General features: G+C 41.1%; 1 protein-coding gene across 1 annotated transcript in view; it reads left to right on the top strand.

The window, feature by feature from the left end:
* LOC136866791 (acetylcholinesterase) overlaps positions 1–18,320 on the top strand; it is a 565,008-nt gene that overhangs the window by 469,883 nt on the left and 76,805 nt on the right. The window contains exon 3 of the mRNA XM_067143897.2: positions 2,509–2,661. Within this exon, the coding sequence (XP_066999998.1) occupies positions 2,509–2,661 (153 nt within the window). The remainder of the gene's footprint in view (positions 1–2,508; positions 2,662–18,320) is intronic.

Here is an 18,320-nt window from a genome sequence, read left to right as displayed (position 1 = left end):
GTATGTGTTGTCTTCATCATCATTTCATCCTCATCACGACGCGCAGGTCGCCTACGGGAGTCACATAGAAAGACCTGCACCTGGCGAGCCGAACCCGTCCTGGGATATCCCGGCACTAAAAGCCATACGACATTTCATTTCATTTCACTGATCAACAATAACTTTACATTGTCCATTGTTCATTGTGATGTTCTTCGTTTCTTATGGTACCGCTCAACTCCGATAGATGGGATTACTACTGCGTACCGAGTATAACAGCCCGACTGAACATTGGCGGGAAATAGCTGGGGAGTTGGAAAACTTTCTTCTTTAGCATGCCCTTCCTCTGGTTCATACATTTTCTGATACTGCAGCTACGTAACACACTGGTTCATCATAGTATTCCAGCTATTCGATCCCTACTCTGACGCGTTGTTTTGAATGAGCTGTATGCACACGTACGGCAGAGGCTCACTTAGGTGTAGTAGTAGTAGTAGTAGTAGTAGTAGTAGTAGTAGTATGACCTGGTCTAGAATTACAATTTAAGCCTATTTCTAATTATAGCAACACAATTCACTAAATAAAATGTCAACACTGAAAAGAGCCGTTTCTTAAGAAAAGCTTCTTCCTCTTCACATTTATTAAATTCTACATTCATTTAATTCCAAATTAGCAGTGAAGAGGGGGCTTCCCCTCTGGCTAGGAGGAAAAAATTGCCTCCAAGTCAGATAGATTTTTCCGTTGCCAGTGTAGTGAATTGAGGTTTTCCGACTCATCGGGTACTCCTAGGAAACAGATTAGTAAAAGGGCATAGTTTTTGCCCTGGGACACTCCACTATTCGCTTCCCCTTCCACCCCGCACCCCACACCGCCGAAAAAAGACGAAAAGTGTTCACAGACCAGAGCTGTCTGCGGCTTGGTCATTCCAGCTCTGGAATTCCAGCATAGTAGTGTTGCTTAAAAGTGAGAAATTGTGTGGTCTTTCATTTGATGGAGTATTTCATATGAAAGCATCGCTTTTAATCGCGCCATTCCTACTGACGTCATTACAATAACCTATGTTCATTTCAGTTGGGAAAACCATTAAGACAGTCTTTCTGAGGATGTAACATGACTGGTGGAGAGTGAGTGTCTGCCATTATAATGAAAACTCCCCAACCTGGTGGTGACTGATGGTAGGCAATCGGGACTATCATTACTATGAAAATTCCCCAACACAGTCTTCATATGAGAAAAGACGTTTGGTGAATTCCCCGTCGCGTTTCTAGGGTAACGTTAAGAGCTATGCAATTTAATACAATCTTGCTCACAACGTGTACACTACCTAGCCTAGAATTCCGTAGCGAAGCACGGGTACATCAGCTAGCTAATAATAAAATGGACTCGTATTCTTAACCTCCAACTTGATTACAGAGCCTACATGAACAGATTAGAGATTGGAATAGGCCTATATTTAACAAAGACGTGTGGTTGTATGTTCATCATTTCAGTCGCTGCGAGGATTCGTACGATAAGATGAAACAGGTGTTCCTCAATAGTACCCAAAATGAAAATATCTTTCATTACGTGTGTTTTCTCTGCACCATCCATGTAAACTTCTGAATCACCTTGTGTATACTATACTAGTGTACACCTCGTATTTTACAAGCCACATCGTATGACGTAGAGTGCTAAATGGACATGTTCCGGCCTCCGAAAATCCGACTACCTCTAACTGGTAAAAAGCAGTTTATCGGAATACTCAGACATGTAGGTCCCGAAGCTTGACTTTCTCTGATAATGTGTGTGTGATTCAATCAAACTTTATGAAATGTTCGTGATCGGCGATCGTGGGAATTTTCTGAGCTTACTGAGCCTTGTTTGGTTAATTGTATAAATTGTACATCAACTCACTGCTGAGTGTCTTCCAGATCGATTCGTAGATTCAGTTTTCGCGAACAATCTTTGAGAGGTGAAATCCCCAACAGTACTTCTTACACTTTACGGATGTCTTTTACGCGTCTGTGCAGTGTACTTTTCTTTTATACAGTAAACTAGTGTTAAATCCCATAAATGTAACTATTAGGCATCTACCTGTCGGTTTAAAAAATTTAGCACGTCCCTCTAGATTAAATTCGATGTAAAACTGGAGATTCGTGTCGATGGTCACGATAGCAATAAAAAAAGCACGAAGCAACCTGACCGTGCGGTTAGGGTCACGCAGCTGTAAGCTTGAATTCAGGAAGCGTGGGTTCGAACCCTACTGTCGACAGCACTGAAGATTGTTTTCCGTGGTTTCCTATTTTCGTACCAGGCAAATGCTGGGGCTGTATACGTTAATTAAGGCCACGGCCGCTTCCTTTCCACTCCTACCTCTTTCCTATCCTATCGTCGCCATAAGACCTTTCTGTGCAAAACGTAAAACAATTTGTTTAACTCATTAATCGTAGCAAACTGCACGACCACTGTTCTCCCTGCACTACGCAGGATATTTAAGAAAGTATAACATAGGTTTTATTTGTAATAATTGGTGTTTGATGTTGTTGACAGTACACGGACTGGGACCAGGTCAACGATGGCTACCTCAACCAGAAGATGATCGCTGATGTGGTGGGTGATTACTTCTTCATCTGTCCCACCAACCACTTCGCACAGAAGTTCGCCGACAACGGAATGAAGGTCTACTATTATTATTTCACACAGGTAAAAACTATTTCCAATTATTTCTTGAAAAATATTTTTGTCATATACTGTAAACTGTAGTACTTCATTTACGAACAGGAGTATTAGCCGAGTGGCATAATCGCTTGTATTTCATCAAGGCGACCACGATTCTCATCCTGACCAGTGCAAATGGGACTGTTTAAATTAATATTTCTCGTTCCTGTAGTTCGGATTCCATATAAAAGTGGAGGTTTTGTGCCTATGATCACTGTGGCAGCACCAGCGTGAACCACAGAACTACAAATAATTTTATTCCTTGGACCTTTTTGGTATGAGTGAGTATTTTGCTTTTTTCTTTGTATCCAACACAGAACTCCCACCCTCTGAGATTAAAACGTGCTTTAGCCATAACACGTCTAGCAAAGTCCGCAGATACTCAGTCTCTGAAGAACTGTCTATACTCACAGCTAAATTATCAACAGAGAATCCGGTCTTCAATATTTTCAAAATTTCACTATCTTCTACAGGATCATTCTCAGCACATTTACTGAGATGGTGATCGAGAAGTGCAGCCAAGAGGAAGGAGCTACAGGTCACCCCAAAAACCGCGCAGGAGTGTCTTATTGTCGTTAACCTGCCGTCACTGTCCCACCGCAGGAACTTGAGAAAGTCTCTATCTTCAGGATGTATCACAGCCTGTAGAAATGCTTTCTCAATGTCCGCTGAGACACCCAGGTTGGCCGTGCGGGTAGGCGCCCACAGCTGTGAGTTTGTACCCGGGAGATAGTGGGTTCGAATCCCACTGTCGGCAGCCTTGAAGATTGTTTTCCCATAGTTTCCCATTTTCATACTAGGCAAATGCTGGGGCTGTACCTTGATTAAGGCCACGGCCGCTTCCTTCCCACTCCTACGCCTTTACTGTCTCATCGTCGCCATAAGACCTATCTGTGACGGCACGACGTAAAGCAAATTGACAACTTTGTAATTTTCCGCTTTCTGTTGTTGATTGGTGGTGAGGATACTTGTTGGAAAACAGACTAAATGATGGATCTGCAACTTTGAGTTTGAAGCTGATGTTACAGAACCCATGAGAGAAGAAATTGAACTGGGACGATCCTATAGATGATGATGATGATGAAAACGAAAAGATGTTAATGCTTGGCAACAACGAGTTCCTCTGGTCAAAGAAATAACAATTCCCCCCGAAATATTGGGGTGTTTCATGAATGTTCACTGCACCTATTCGTTGATGCAAGTTACAAGGAGTATTCTGTTTGTGAATTTTTGTGCAGTGAAACTGAAGAGGGAATGTCGTAGTCAATTTGGTGCTAGCTAAGTTGAGAGTTGCAACGTCTAAGAGACTTACGATGCCATGATTAGAGTTAATGGCAGCTACCACTGGACTGAGTTTGCTGAATTATGTTCGAAATGTCATTGGTTGAACCACTGAATCCATTCATGCATGGAGTGATTCGAGCACGATGCTTGCTTGGATCCGAAGAGAAGAAGAGTGGTCAGTCTTTGTCAGGAATTATGTCAACGAGATACAAAACTCAGGGGATTGAGTGGAAGCACATCCCTAGTCCATTGAATCCTGCTGACCTTCCTTCTAGAGGATGTACAATTGAGATTTCGTCGCTTCACATTGGTGGAATGGGCCCCCATGGTTAAGACATCACGATTCTTGGTACATGTCTTCTTCACACGGGGTTCCTCAGCTATGTAAAATTAAAAATGGCTGAGTGCGGCAGTACTCTAATGGCGGCGATCCAGTGCTTGATACAGCAGGAGGCAATCTGTGCAAAAGTCGCCAAGCTTAAAGACGTAATGGGAACAGTTGTGCGAATGGTAAATTTTCTTCGCTCCCATGGACTCACGCACCATCAATTCAAAGAGTACCGGGCGAGTTGGTCGTGCGGTTAGGGACGCGCAGCTGTGGGCTCGCAGTCGGGAGATAGTGGGTTCGAAACCCACTGTCGGCAGCCCTGAAAACGGTTTTCCGTGGTTTCCCTCACACCAGGCAAATGCTGGGGCTGTACCTTAATTAGTACCTTTATTAAGGCCACGACCGCTTCCTTCCCATTCCTGGGTCTTTCTTGTCCCATCGTCGCCATAAGACCTATCTGTGTCGGTGCGACGTAAAGCAAATAGCAAAAAAAAAAATCAAAGCGTTCTGGATGACATCGAAGCGGAGTATCCGGATATCACATATCATGCAGGTGGCTGAGGAAGGCGAAGGTGCTTCATCGAGTTTTTTACTTGGGGAATGCAATATATACATTTTATGACATGAAAGGGCGGCCTGAAGTTCTTTTGTGTGATCCTAAGTGGGTGCCGGACTTGGCCTTTTTAAGTGACTTTACTGCCCATCTGAATACTTTGAACACCTCGCTTCAGGGCAAAAAGCACAATATCTGCGATTTGGTGGAAAAAATTCAGGCATTCAAAAGAAAATTGTTTTGTGGGAAAACCAGTTGCGTGCAAGGAACACATGACATTTTCCATTGCTTGAAACAGTGAAATAAGGTGTCGGCTTTGATGAGTACGTGCCAATTGCAAGAAGAGTTTGAAAAGAGATTTTCAGAATTATCAGAACTTCAAGCGGTGTTAGATGTATTTGTTCGACCATTTTCTCTTAGTCCAGACAGTGCTCCACAGCTATTTCAATTAAGAGTTGCGTGAACTGCAGTGCAATGTTCGTCTTAAAGACCGCTTTCTAATGTCACGAAGTTTAGAAGAATTTTACAGCGACTTTCCGCAAGAAGAATACCTCCTTTTGTATAAACATACATGTAAAGTTCTGTCAATGTTCGGCTCAACGTACATTTGTGAGCGTTTCTTTTCGGTTCTTAAGCTTACCAAACATCGTGCAACGATGAGCGATAGAAACTAGCGCAATTGTTTATGAATAGCTGTGTCCAGAAATATTGTAGGCCTACTCAATTTGGAGAAGATTGTTTGCTCCAAAAGTAAAAAGCTCGTAAATACGACTGAGCAAAAGTCACTCAAGGTTTGTTCTATCTGTTCATATTGGTAAAAGTTTCTTGAATTTTCCTCTCTGATATGTTCAAATTTCAGTTTTGAATAAATTACATTACTGTATTCTTTACTTAACTCCTATTTCGTTTCCTGCATATTCCATACATCGGAGTACCTTTCGATTTGTATATGCGGTATATTTGTTATGGCAAAAGAGCCCTATCAATATGATACCCACAAACGCCGTCAGACGCACGACTGTACGCACGTATCTAGTCAGCGCGGTCCGAACATCGTCCCTCTGTCCCAGGTCTCCTCGCTGCCACACTGTAGTGGTGGTAGGGGAAGGAGCGCTAGTCTGACTGCCCAGTGCTCCCCGAGCGCGGGCGCGCTCTCGGAGCGCAATGACTGGATGGCCCTCCTGTAGTGGGTGACCCACCTACGTTGTTCATCTCAAATATCTTCTGTCTATATGAGGATACTGATAGGTGGTTTTCACCAAATAAGGATCATTTGAATTGACGTGCAGTCTATGTACCGTGCTTTAACAAGTGGAACTATACCCTTTTCTATCACATCAGTTAGGTGATGTTCTGTTACAGCAGGAAAATATACTGTTGCTACCAAGCAACGTTCTCTTCGAGGTGTTCGACAACTACCCTGGACAACAAGATTCCGAGACCACTCTCTTAGTGATCATGTTTGGAACATTATGGGACCCAGTTTGTATGGCTGAATGTCAACTTTGCAAAGTTGTAACGACAGGTGCAAGAAGCTTGGACAATACCGTCACCTGTACGCTCGTCGTCGTCTGTCAAGTCTGTGTGACTGTCAGGGTACACAGTGTATTAATGTGGCTTCCAGTACTTGGTATTTATTACTTGGTATGCTCTCTGCTGTTGATCGTCTCAATGTCATTAAGCTACATTACCTCTAGGGTGAATCGTGAAGAAAGTGGCATACCCAGTCACGGAGATGAAATTTATTTTCTGCGAGTGAAATTTTTGCAGTGCTGTTCTTTAATGAAATATGAGGTACGCATGAAAGGTTTTCTCAGTACCGCCCAGAAAAAATCTTTTTTCGTCCGAGGAAGAGTGATGACTGACCTCAACAAAGCCAGCCAAACTATTTAAATCCACGAACCTGCTACGCAGGCGTCGCAGGGGGAGAGGTGATACTCCCACGTGGCGCGTCCCAGGTGGCGGATAGGGGGCTCCTAACCGGCTTGCCGGCGGACTTGAGGGAAATAAAATACCTCTCGCGGACCAAACACACACCCCCTGTGGAAGGGGGAGGCTGACGAATAATACACCCACGATATCCCCTACCTGTCGTGAGAGGCGACTAAAAGGGCCGACCAAGGAATGATTGTATTAGAACCATGAAACTACTTTTGATTAGTACCATCACGCGCGGAACACCATCGGTCGCTTTTACTTGCGAGTAGTACCACTCTGTTAGGTAATCCATAGTTTTGTGATTCGTAGCACTCGAGTGGGTTGCAGTGTGGGTTTCCAGTACCCGTGAGTCGTGCCCATGTGTGCAACACTGCAGGTCTGGGCGTAGCCTGTGAGTTGTACCACTATACGAGCGACACCATAGGTCTGCGTTGCCAGTGATTAGTACCCACTCTGTAGGAACACCACGGGAATACCGGCGCCCGTGATTAGTACACCTAGGTGAGGAACCTCATCGGGTTGCGTTGGCTATGAGTGGCGCCATTGTGTGAGAAACACCATAGGTCTGCGTTACCTTTACGACGTACAATACTTGTGAGTAGTACCTTAATGTTTGGAACACCGTGAGTTTACGCTACCTTTAATTAGTACCGCAGCTTGAGAAATAGCATGGTTCTCCTTTACTACCGATAAGTGCCATTAGCATCATTGTGCTTTATAAGTGGTCCCTTGGTCACTAATACTATTATTTACAATTTTTTTTGAGTATGATCCACTGTTTTGTTTGTTTTGTTTTTTGTTTTTGTTGTATTCATGTCCATCCATTCATTCTTCATGACATTTTTTTTATCGTGGTCAGTGGATGCATTTCATTTTTTGTTGTTATCTCATTTCGTACCATTACGGGCCGATGACCTCGATGTTAGGCTCCTCTAAACAACAAGCATCATCATCATCACTATTTAAATCTCTCGTTTACCCTTCTCAATTTTCAGGTGAATAGATGTCGTTTAGAACGGGACATTAGCTCTTGTTGCTTACAAATTCATGTCACTCTGGCTGCTGTGTCATTCCTTGGATATTAGCTAAACTCCGTTTAGAAACATGAGCTAAGCATTCATACGGTAGTTGTTTATAATTGATATGGAATACAGAGCAGTTCCAACAGTTGCTATTTCTTGGTGGATGCAGTAGTTTTCTATCTGCCACCTGCTACAGTCCAGAGTGAAGTTCAGTTTCTGCAGAACCTTCAGACTCATTTATGGTTGTGACAGTATGGAAGCTGTTAAGGTGTGGATGATACTGAGTAATGATATTCACTACATGACTCATTCTGCCTGGTACGCCTACTTTTAAATTGCCATTAGTTCTTTTCGGTTTTGCTATAACATCTAGCTGCATTCGGGTGGTAGTGGGTTCGAACCCCATTGTCGGTAGCCTGGAAGATGGTTTTCCGTGGTTTCCCATTTTCACACCAGGCAAATACTGGGGCTGTGGCGACGGTCGCTTTCTTCCCGCTCTTAACTCTTTCTTATCCCATCGTCGCCATTAAGACGTATCTGTGTCGGTGCGATATAAAGCAAATTGTTAAAAAAATTTAACAACTATAACTACTAAACCTTTAATGGAACTATTTGTGAATCCAATCAGCCTCCGAGCTGATGACTTACACAGAGAGGCATTAAAATATTCCTTAGAAATGAAACGAGCCGAGATAGAATAACATAATTAGCTCTACTCTCATTTGAAAGGAAAATGGTGCGGTTAATTTCTCATTTCAACGAACGAATCATCGAAAAATTCGCTCAAGTAAAGGATCGAAGGGTGGACTTAATCTATAAATAGAGAGGTTAGTAATTATAATGCATACCATTAAATTTTACTAATTAGAGTTTTAGTATTTTTACAGTTTGGGAATCCTGTGTTCATGCATTTAATAAAATGCTGATTCCATGAATCCAATATTTATCTTTTTACAAATTGTATCGCATCAAATAACTCAATCATGAGCCGCCACTGCGTGAGCTGTGGACCTTCGATATCACTATTGTAAACCGTGTACTAATTAAATAACACCAGTTATAGCCATCAGCGAATCATATTAATGGCGACTGAGCTATTTTACACTGGAATCATTCCAGGCACTACGTTGTCACTAGTTTCAAGTATGTAGCGCATTCGTTTAATTTTGTACTTTCCTGTATCCCGAGAATATCTAGACCTACCATTTCATACAGCTGTACCGCTAAAGTTAGTTTTATTTCAATATCCAATATCACATTGCCTGTGAATCGGGAACAAGCTCAAAAGCTTTTCGAGTCTATACGAATATTTGACAGATGTGTCTGTCGGTACGAATGTCGAGAATAGAAGACGGCTCCCCACTGAGTAAAAAGCAGAGTGACACAGGGGTGCCACATCATTGATACCACACGTGGTGACGGAATAGAATAAGAATACTAGTGATTTGTTTGGATGCTATTTTCTTGACAACACACTACGCTGCTCATCAGCTCCGAATTATCGCGTCCGATAACCTGAGTGATATTAGAGATCTAAAAGCTAATGGACTGAGTGATCAGATAATTTCTCCGGCATATTATGTTCTTAGGAAATAATCACGGTAAAATGAATATTCATTCAATAAATTCTTGAGTGCACAGAAGTGTAATGACGAAATGTACGTGTGCTGAGAGATATAAAATGGCCAGGAGACCTTAGCGTATTGTTCAAGCCTTTCACCTTCAAGTCCGAGCGTAACTTTTTGAATCCCGGCAAATTTGCTCCAGAAGAGGCATACGCCTTCAAACCACTCGGAGTTCCGCTGACCATATGGGAAACTGATGTAGACAATAGAATGCATTTTCTTAGAGGCTTATTTTTTCATTCTATCATCTGCTGAAAATATTATTTCTTTGTCCCATAATGGGACAACACTAAAATATCTAGAAACGAAAGCCTAACTTCTATTGTTGCGACAACACGTGAGGATGAATGGTGTATTTAAAATTTGCTTTGATCACTTTTTGAACTCTTGACAATGGCCACATTTTCTCTGATACATTACATTCTCATTTAGAACCAAGATGATTTCGAAATTTGAAATTTAAAAAGTTATTCACAAATAGGTCAGAGGACCTTTTGACTGGAACTAACTACCATTATGAGTCGGTTATAATAAGATAATATACATAAAAACTAACAAGAACAAAACAAAATGAATCAAAAGGAATTGAAAAAGCTTAAAATATTAGAGGCCGAGGGTATGTATGACAACTTTGCGGAAAGAACTGCATGAAACAATTTTTCTGCGTATATTTCTTTAAAGTTTAATTGCATTTATTTATTTATTTATTTATTTATTTATTTATTTATTTATTTATTTATTTATTTATTTAATTTTATATTTTATATTTTATTTTATATTTTATTTTATATTTTATTTTATTTAAGGCTGTCCGTTATCAGCTTATCTGTTTAATATCTTCATAGAATTCGCTACAAGAACAGTAAAAAAGAAAACCAAAGGGATAAATTTTAATGGTAAACAAATTCATAGTATTCGCTTTGCAGATGATATTGCGTTGATAGCTGATTCAGAGCACAGAATGACTAGGATGCTCGGTATACTAAACAACACGTTAGAGAAGTTCAGGCTAAAAATAAACACAAAGAAAACGAAAATGATGGTCGTTCAAAAGAAGAAGACTGAATTGAAAGCAAACATCAAATTAGGATGCGAAAAAATAGATCAGATTAAAGAATTTTGTTATCTGGGTAGTGTTATTACCAATGATAATCAGGGCCTGACAGAAGTCAAAACAAGAATTGCTATGGAAGAACAATAGTTTCAAAGCAAGAAAAATCCATTCTTAAATAAGCACATAGGAATTGAAACCAGGAATAAATTTGTTAAAACCTTTGTTTGGAGTGTGCTAACTTACGGTTGTGAGACCTGGACTTCGGGAAAACAAGCACAATCAATACTAGAAGCTGCGGAAATGTGGTTCTGGAGAAGACTGACAGGGACGAGTTGGACAGAAAAGAGGCTAATATCCAAATCTTGAATGACGTTAATGTGAAACGGACCTAAATTTATTCTAAAGTGAAGAGGAAAGCTAAATTTCTCGGACACGTCCTACGACATGACACCTTTCTCCAGAATGTCTTCGAAGGAAAGGTCCTAGGAAAGAAGTCGAGAGGAAGACCACGTCTCTCATACCTTAGGAACATAATCACTAAGCTGGGTTTTGCGTCCTATGTCACGCTGAAAAGGACAGTTGAAGACCGTGGGATGTGGCTGCAGCGACAAGGCTTAGCCTTTAGATAATAGATGGATGAATTTATTTATTTTAGAGAAGTTACGTTAAACATAGCTTAGTTCAAATTGAAAAGGCAGTGCAGACATAGAACATGATGTGAAACTTCTGCGATACCAAATAATTGCGGATATCTTCAAGTGGTTTCAATCCAGTCCTTGCTCAATAGATGTCTCCACAGATAGCCAATTTAACATAAAATAGCTTAGTTTGTTGGCTGTCCTACTAGAAGAGTTTGACCGAGCTCGATAGCTGCAGTCGCTTAAGTGCGGCCAGTATCCAGTATTCGGGAGATACTAGGTTCGAACCCCACTGTCGGCAGCCCTGAAAATGGTTTTCCGTGGTTTCCCATTTTCACACCAGGCAAATGCTGGGGCTGTACCTTAATCAAGGGCACGGCCGCTTCCTTCCCACTCCTAGCCCTTCCTTGTCCCATCGTCGCCATAAGACCTATCTGTGTCGGTGCGACGTAAAGCAAAAAAAAAAGAGTTTGAAAGAGTTGCTGGTGCGAACAGTGTCACGTATGTGAATTTGGCCTTTTTCACGGCTCGATATCCTTCCTGGCGCCAAACGTATGTGCAGGGATGTATTCGGTATAGCATACTTCTATGGTGGTTAAAAGTGTGGTGTGTATACAAAGTGAGTATCTCCTCGGTGGTAAAACGCAGAGAGGTTACTGGGGTGATGATAAGGAGGATATTAAGCCAAGAAGTATGATCCAATACACTACTACTGTGTGTTAATCACAGTTTACCAAAGTTGGAGGAGAACGCACATCGTGTTGCGTTGCTTAGAGCAAGCGAATTAGGTAGGAGCCTATACTTGGCTTTTATCATCCTTATCACCTCTCAAATCACTACCCTGCTTTTTGGCATACAGGAGAGACTCAACTCTTACATTAAGATGAACATGAACATCCTGTCCCCAAATTAGAGGAAATAGCAAGACTTGACTAAAGTTCCCAATCCTGTCTGCATTCGATCCCAGACTTTCACATTTGAAGGCCTCGATGATGAACATTCAGCCAAGGAGACCGACTTGACTGACAAATTTACTGAAATAAATTATTCTCGTACCGTTACATCAATAAATTTACATACTAAATTTATGAACTTCAGGCGCGAGAGAAGTGAAGTGGTCCCCCATGTTGGTTGTTAGAGAACGTTAATGTAAGCGTCACTACCCTCAAAGAGAGCGAGACAGTGCTATACATTAAACTCTGGGGCCATCTCACCTCGTTAGGCCTAGTTACCTCGCCTCCATAGTTAGTAGCAAGAAATCCATTTCTCCGGCCAGCAAAATCTCAGGTGAATTGCATTGGTATGTAAATTAATCATTTATCATATAAATTGGAAACTCTTTGATTTCCCACTCTTGGTTCATAGAAAGCTTTGAAAGTCGTTTCAATGCATGAACTAAGGAAGTATTTGATTTTAAAAGCTCTGTTGGCAGAGGTATAATAGCAGTTACGTAACAATAATCCAAAGCAGATTTGCTTTGAAAACTGTTCTCTGATTTCTTTTTGTCTTATTTACCTCATAGACAGGGTAGAAGCAGCATTCCGTTTATTTGAACTTTAACCTTACAAGTGGTATCAATGCACTTTACTTCACTTAAAATTCGCAATGAGTTTTAATGGTTAAATTAAATCATACCACCAATGGAATGGGCCGCATTACATGATATTGTTACTTCAAAAAAATCAGTATTCCGCTTTCTTCAGTAATGGAGGTTGCCTAGTTGACAATAAATATGTTTAAAATATGAAATTATTATTATTCTTTCTTTGTTCTATACAGGCCATCTAACGAACATGTTAAAGCAACAATGAAAAATTAAATGGCGTATGGCTTTTAGTGCCGGGAGATCCCAGGACGGGTTCTGCTCGCCAGGTGCAGGTATTTTGATTTGACTCCCGTAAGTGACCTGCGCGTCGTGATGAGGATCAAATGATGATGAAGACAACACATACACCCAGCCCCCGTACCAGGGAAATTAACCAATGAAGGTTAAAATTCCCGACCCTGCCGGGAATCGAACCCGGGGCCCTGTGACCAAAGGCCAGCACGCTAACCATTTAACCATGGAGCCGGACAAAGCAACCATGTTGGCTTTCTTCTTCCTCCACCACTTCTTCAACATTTCAGTTGCTGGTCGTTTCCTGTCCTCATTCCAGATGATGTTTCTCTATTGGAAATATTCCATAGTTCGTGTTGTTTTTCTAAATATTAGTCTGTTCTATAAGTCTACCTCTCGAATGTTGGCTTCTTTCATATTTTTACTCCTTTATTATTATTATTATTATTATTATTATTATTATTATTATTATTATTATTATTATTATTAACAAATGCATCGCAATTGGGAAATATCCAGTTGTCAATGAAGACCTACAGTAGTGTGATAATAAAGTTAAAACATAATTTCCCAACAACAACAACAACAACAACAACAACAGCTACAAGAGTAAAACAAGCAATTACATGGAAAGAAAATATTACAAGAAATACTACTACTTTAACATTCTTAATCCAGCTTCATTATATACAAATTCACACACAACTTAAGTATTTCCAGTGCTTAACACTATGGCTTACTATGCTGTACTATAGGTTGAGCTTACTACTAGCTTAACATTACAAGTGATAATACAGTAAAGTTAAAACAAAATTACCTAACAACAGCAACAACTACTACAACAAAATTACAACAAGCAATTCCATGGAAAGTAAATATTACAAGAAATACCACTAGTTTAATATTCTAAATCTAGCATCACATACTAGGCCTAATTCACACACAACTTGACTATTTACTGTGCTAGTATCCGGTACATTTCGTCTTTGGGTTGTTGTTAAAGTTGGCAAATAGTCTCTTGGTTAGCCTCTTGTCATTCATTCTTTCTTAAGTGTAAAACATCAGTCTCCTTTTTTTTTGTATACGATATCCTCCCAGCCCTTCCCTATAGTTTTTTCATTACTTCTCTTAATGTACATATGACATTTCTTATGTACGCCTCAGATTTTCTTCAATATTGTTTTCCCTGATATCTTCAAGTTCATTTCTCCGATTCGTCGTCAAGCATTATAAGAATAATAATATTAAAAATCTTGAGAGAATGGAGACAAGCTCTAAAAGCTCAAGAGAACAAGAAAACATGTACAAATCTCCTGTCTCGCTATCGCAGATGATCCCGCGGTCCTCGCAAATAACGAACAACAGGCAATCAGCCAAATCGAAACTCTCAATAAATTCTCAGAAAAATTCGGCCTACAAATCTCCTTCTCAAAAACCAACGTCATGTGCAACCACTGCAACCTCCAGAATTTGAACACGAAATTTGAGTAACTGAGTTCAGATATCTCGGAGAAATTGCAGTACCAACAGGAAAAGAACAGAAGGCCCTCGAGGTCCGCATCCAGAAAATGAAGACAGCCCTCGGTCGAACGCAAAAACATTTACAACAAAAAATGCCTTTCAATCTTCACCAAAATTCGACATTACAGGACCGTGATTAGACCTGAAATACTATACGAGGGTGAAACACTGGATCTCCACAGAAAAACAGTACTCGAAGACATTCTGAAAGAGCAATGTAAAATCATCAGAAAAATTATCGGCTCAAAACTGACTGACGAAGGATACCCACCGCAATCTCGTACAAAAACCGAGGAGCTCTCAAACCTTGCGGCCGACATCAGAAAAAGACGCCTGAAATTTTACGGACACATCAAACGCCTTCCATAAAGCAGACTGACAAGAATCTTACTGGAGGCAACAGAAAACATCAAAACAAATAGGTGGACATCGGAAATCCGCCAAGACCTGGAAAAATCAGGAATCCAAGTGGCCTATATCGCAGACTGAGCCTGCTAAAGAACGAAAATCAGCAAGTGGGACGTAGAGTCAGAGAGGAACCACAAGAAGAAGACAGCAGCCAAGTGGACAGAAGAATGAAGAACCACGACGAGAGAAAAATTGAGGGCAGTCTGGCAAAGAAGCAAATGCGCAACTACTAAGTGAGCTTTGCGTGATCACTTCTGGACTTTTCCGCATCTAAGAAGAAGAAGAAGAAGAAGAAGAAGAAGAAGAAGAAGAAGAAGAATACCTTCGTGTGGAGCGTGGCATTACATGGAAGTGAAACATGGACAGTAACCAGCACAGAAAGAAGGTTTGGAAATGTGGTGTTATAGAAGAATGCTGAAGGTAAGAATTTCGTGTGGCTATTACTAGCCGAGTGCAGCCCTTGAAAGGCAGACCCTCCGATGAGGGTGGGCGGCATCTGCTATGGGTAGGTAACTGCGTGTTATTGTGGTGGAGGATAGTGTTATGTGTGGTGTGTGAGTTGCAGAGATGTTCGAGACAGCACAGACACCCAGCCCCCGGGCCATTGGAATTAACCAATAAGGTTAAAATCCCCGACCCGGCCGGGAATCGAACCCGGAACCCTCTGAACCGAAGGCAGTACGCTGACCATTCAGCCAACGAGTCGGACAATGCTGAAGGTGAGATGGATAGATGTAATCACGAATGAAGAGAAACTGAATCGAGGCGGACGGTTTGGCGAAATTGACGAGAAGAAGAGATAGAATTATAGGACAAATATTAAGGCACCCAGAACTGTTCAGTTAGTTTTTTATGTAAGTGTGGGCGGTAAGATCGGTAGGAGTAGACCAAGGCATGTGGTATGTAGTAGTTATGTACAAATCAAAAGGACTGATGACCCAAATAACAACATCAACCACGGCAGAATAGCCCGGGAGAATTTTATAATATTGACCCCGGCCGTGAAAGCCTTCATACTTAACAACAAAAATATTATTTTGTCTGCCTATTATTAGCTTAGTGCAGCCCTTGTAAGGCAGACCCTCCGACCATGGTTGGTGGCGTCTCCCGTATACCGTAAACTGCGTTGTTATTGTGGTGGAGAATAGAGTTGGGGTTGTACATGAGTTGCATGAGGATGTTGAGGACAGCACAAAAATCTAGTCTCCGACTAAGGGAATTAACTGTTTACACATAAAACCCCCCGAAACGACCGGGATTCATATCTGATTCATCGATGACCGAAAGCCAAGACGCTGGCCAGCTAGTCATGGAGTCAGACAAATTTCGTGCCATCGTCCCACGGTCGTGCAAGTCTTTAAAGCACACCCGCAACGAAGGTGAGATGCATGTACCCTTTACAAAATACCAGACGTGTTGGTGTTATTTGAGAGGAGTAGGCTGTGTGCTGGAAGTGGGTTTCACACACTCCCTGCCTCATTGCCATCATGCTACATCAACACGCGCGGGTTGCCCATGGGAGTCGAATGGAAAGACCTTTTCCAGCCGAGCAGATCATATACTCCGACACTCCATACACTAAAAGTCACACGATAAATACGTTACGTAAATCCTCCCCCCCCCCCCCATTCTCTGGCAGTTTTGGAAATCGAACCGGAGCGTTCGAAGACGGAAGCTAACAGTGCCAAACGTGTAACTACGGAATTGGATATGGATATAAAAACACAGCAAAAATAATCATTTACAGCTTAAAACAACAACTTTCATCCTTACTTTAGGAACGATGTTAAAAAATACAAAAAAAAGTCGTTATTTAACATTACCTCTTTCTCCTAACGATTCTAAGAAAAACTTTCACAGCGTATAGAGGCACTTCATTAATCAAACTGTGCCTAATGCAGAAGTGCTTTACTGAATTTAACTGATTATTTCAGTGCATGTTAATATATATTCCTTCAGTGTATGAAAATCCACAACCTGTTTCCAGTCATTTGACTGGGTCAGGAATGGAATGAATAGAGCCCCCATCTAGCGGCGAGGATAGGAAATGTGCCGGCTGCCGAAACCTGTCGCACTCATCTGGGGCAATGATAAGTGACTGACAGATGAAATGAAATGTTAATGGAGTATGTTGCTGGAATGAAAGATGACAGGGAAAACTGGAGTACCCGGAGAAAAACCTGTCCTGACTACGCCTTGCCCAGCAAAAATCTCACATGGAGTGACCGGGATTTGAACCACGGTATCCAGCGGTGAGTGGCTGGCGCCTGAACCACGGAGACTCCTCTTTCAGTGAATATTAATGTATATTCTTTTCGGTAGTATGGTCAACAGTATGATACTAAGTGAACAGATCCATCGTGTTCTTCAAATTAAAGTGCAAACATTAATTAAGTTATATTTGTCTGTAGGAATGAAGAAAATTTTGGATTTTTAAAAAATATTGCTCCTTTTGTCGTTTCTAACATTCTCAGGGGCATTGATCATCCTAGACTATGTAATCCCATTCGAATACTTTATAACTTTATAATTGGAGTTTTATCTTTGTAACTTTAAGTTACAATTTTATATTTGGAGATTTTACCCTCGTTTTAGAGTGATATAAAAAATTAGAGATAGGGGTTTCCAACCTCACTATAGCCCTGCTTGTTTTAGCTATATCATCATGTTTCACCCGTATTTTACATGCCCTTCACATTGTTTTAAGAGTTACTTATTCAACATTCATTCATGTAACTCTTTAATATATTAGGGGCTGCCTGGCGAAGGCGGTAAAGGCGTGCTCGATTCACCCGGAAGGACGTGGGTTCGTTTCCCCGTCAGGAAGTCGAAAAATTTAAGAAACGAGATTTCCACTTCCGAAGATGCACATGGCCCTAAGGTTCACTCACCCTACACTAAAAATGAGTACCAGGTTAATTCCTGGGGGCAAAGGCGACCGGGCGTGAAACTAACTACTCTACCCCATGAAGTGCCGAGGTTACGTATAGTGAAAGCCTTTACCTTCCACCCCTCCAAGGGCCTTCAAGGCCTGTACGGAGATTGCTTTTTGCTTTGCTTTGCTTTTAATATATTGTCACTGAAGATGGTTCAAAGATGAGCTGAAACATGTTTGGCTAAAAATTATTCCATTTAAAGATGGATATATGTACTGAAAAGCAGGAAGTAATAAAAGCCTTCCTATTGTAAAGTGTAAACCGTCAATTCAGAATAAAACTAATATCCTGTAATTTAAATGCCACCCAGACAGACAACAAAAGCTAACCTTTATTAAAACCTAAAAGTGAAGGTTGCTAAATTAGGGAAAGACTTAAGTTTACCTTCACATTCTCATTTTTTTTTTAATATTCTGGCTTATACCAACACTGGATTGTTGTCCCAAATGGCTGTTGGACATGGAGAGTAGGGTCAGTGGAGAGGAGGAGACTTGAAGCTG

Source organism: Anabrus simplex, chromosome 3, assembly GCF_040414725.1.
Source record: "Anabrus simplex isolate iqAnaSimp1 chromosome 3, ASM4041472v1, whole genome shotgun sequence".
Lineage (NCBI taxonomy): Eukaryota > Metazoa > Arthropoda > Insecta > Orthoptera > Tettigoniidae > Anabrus > Anabrus simplex.
The sequence above is the reverse complement of the archived record's forward strand: the minus strand, read 5'-3'. Positions and strand labels throughout refer to the sequence as shown.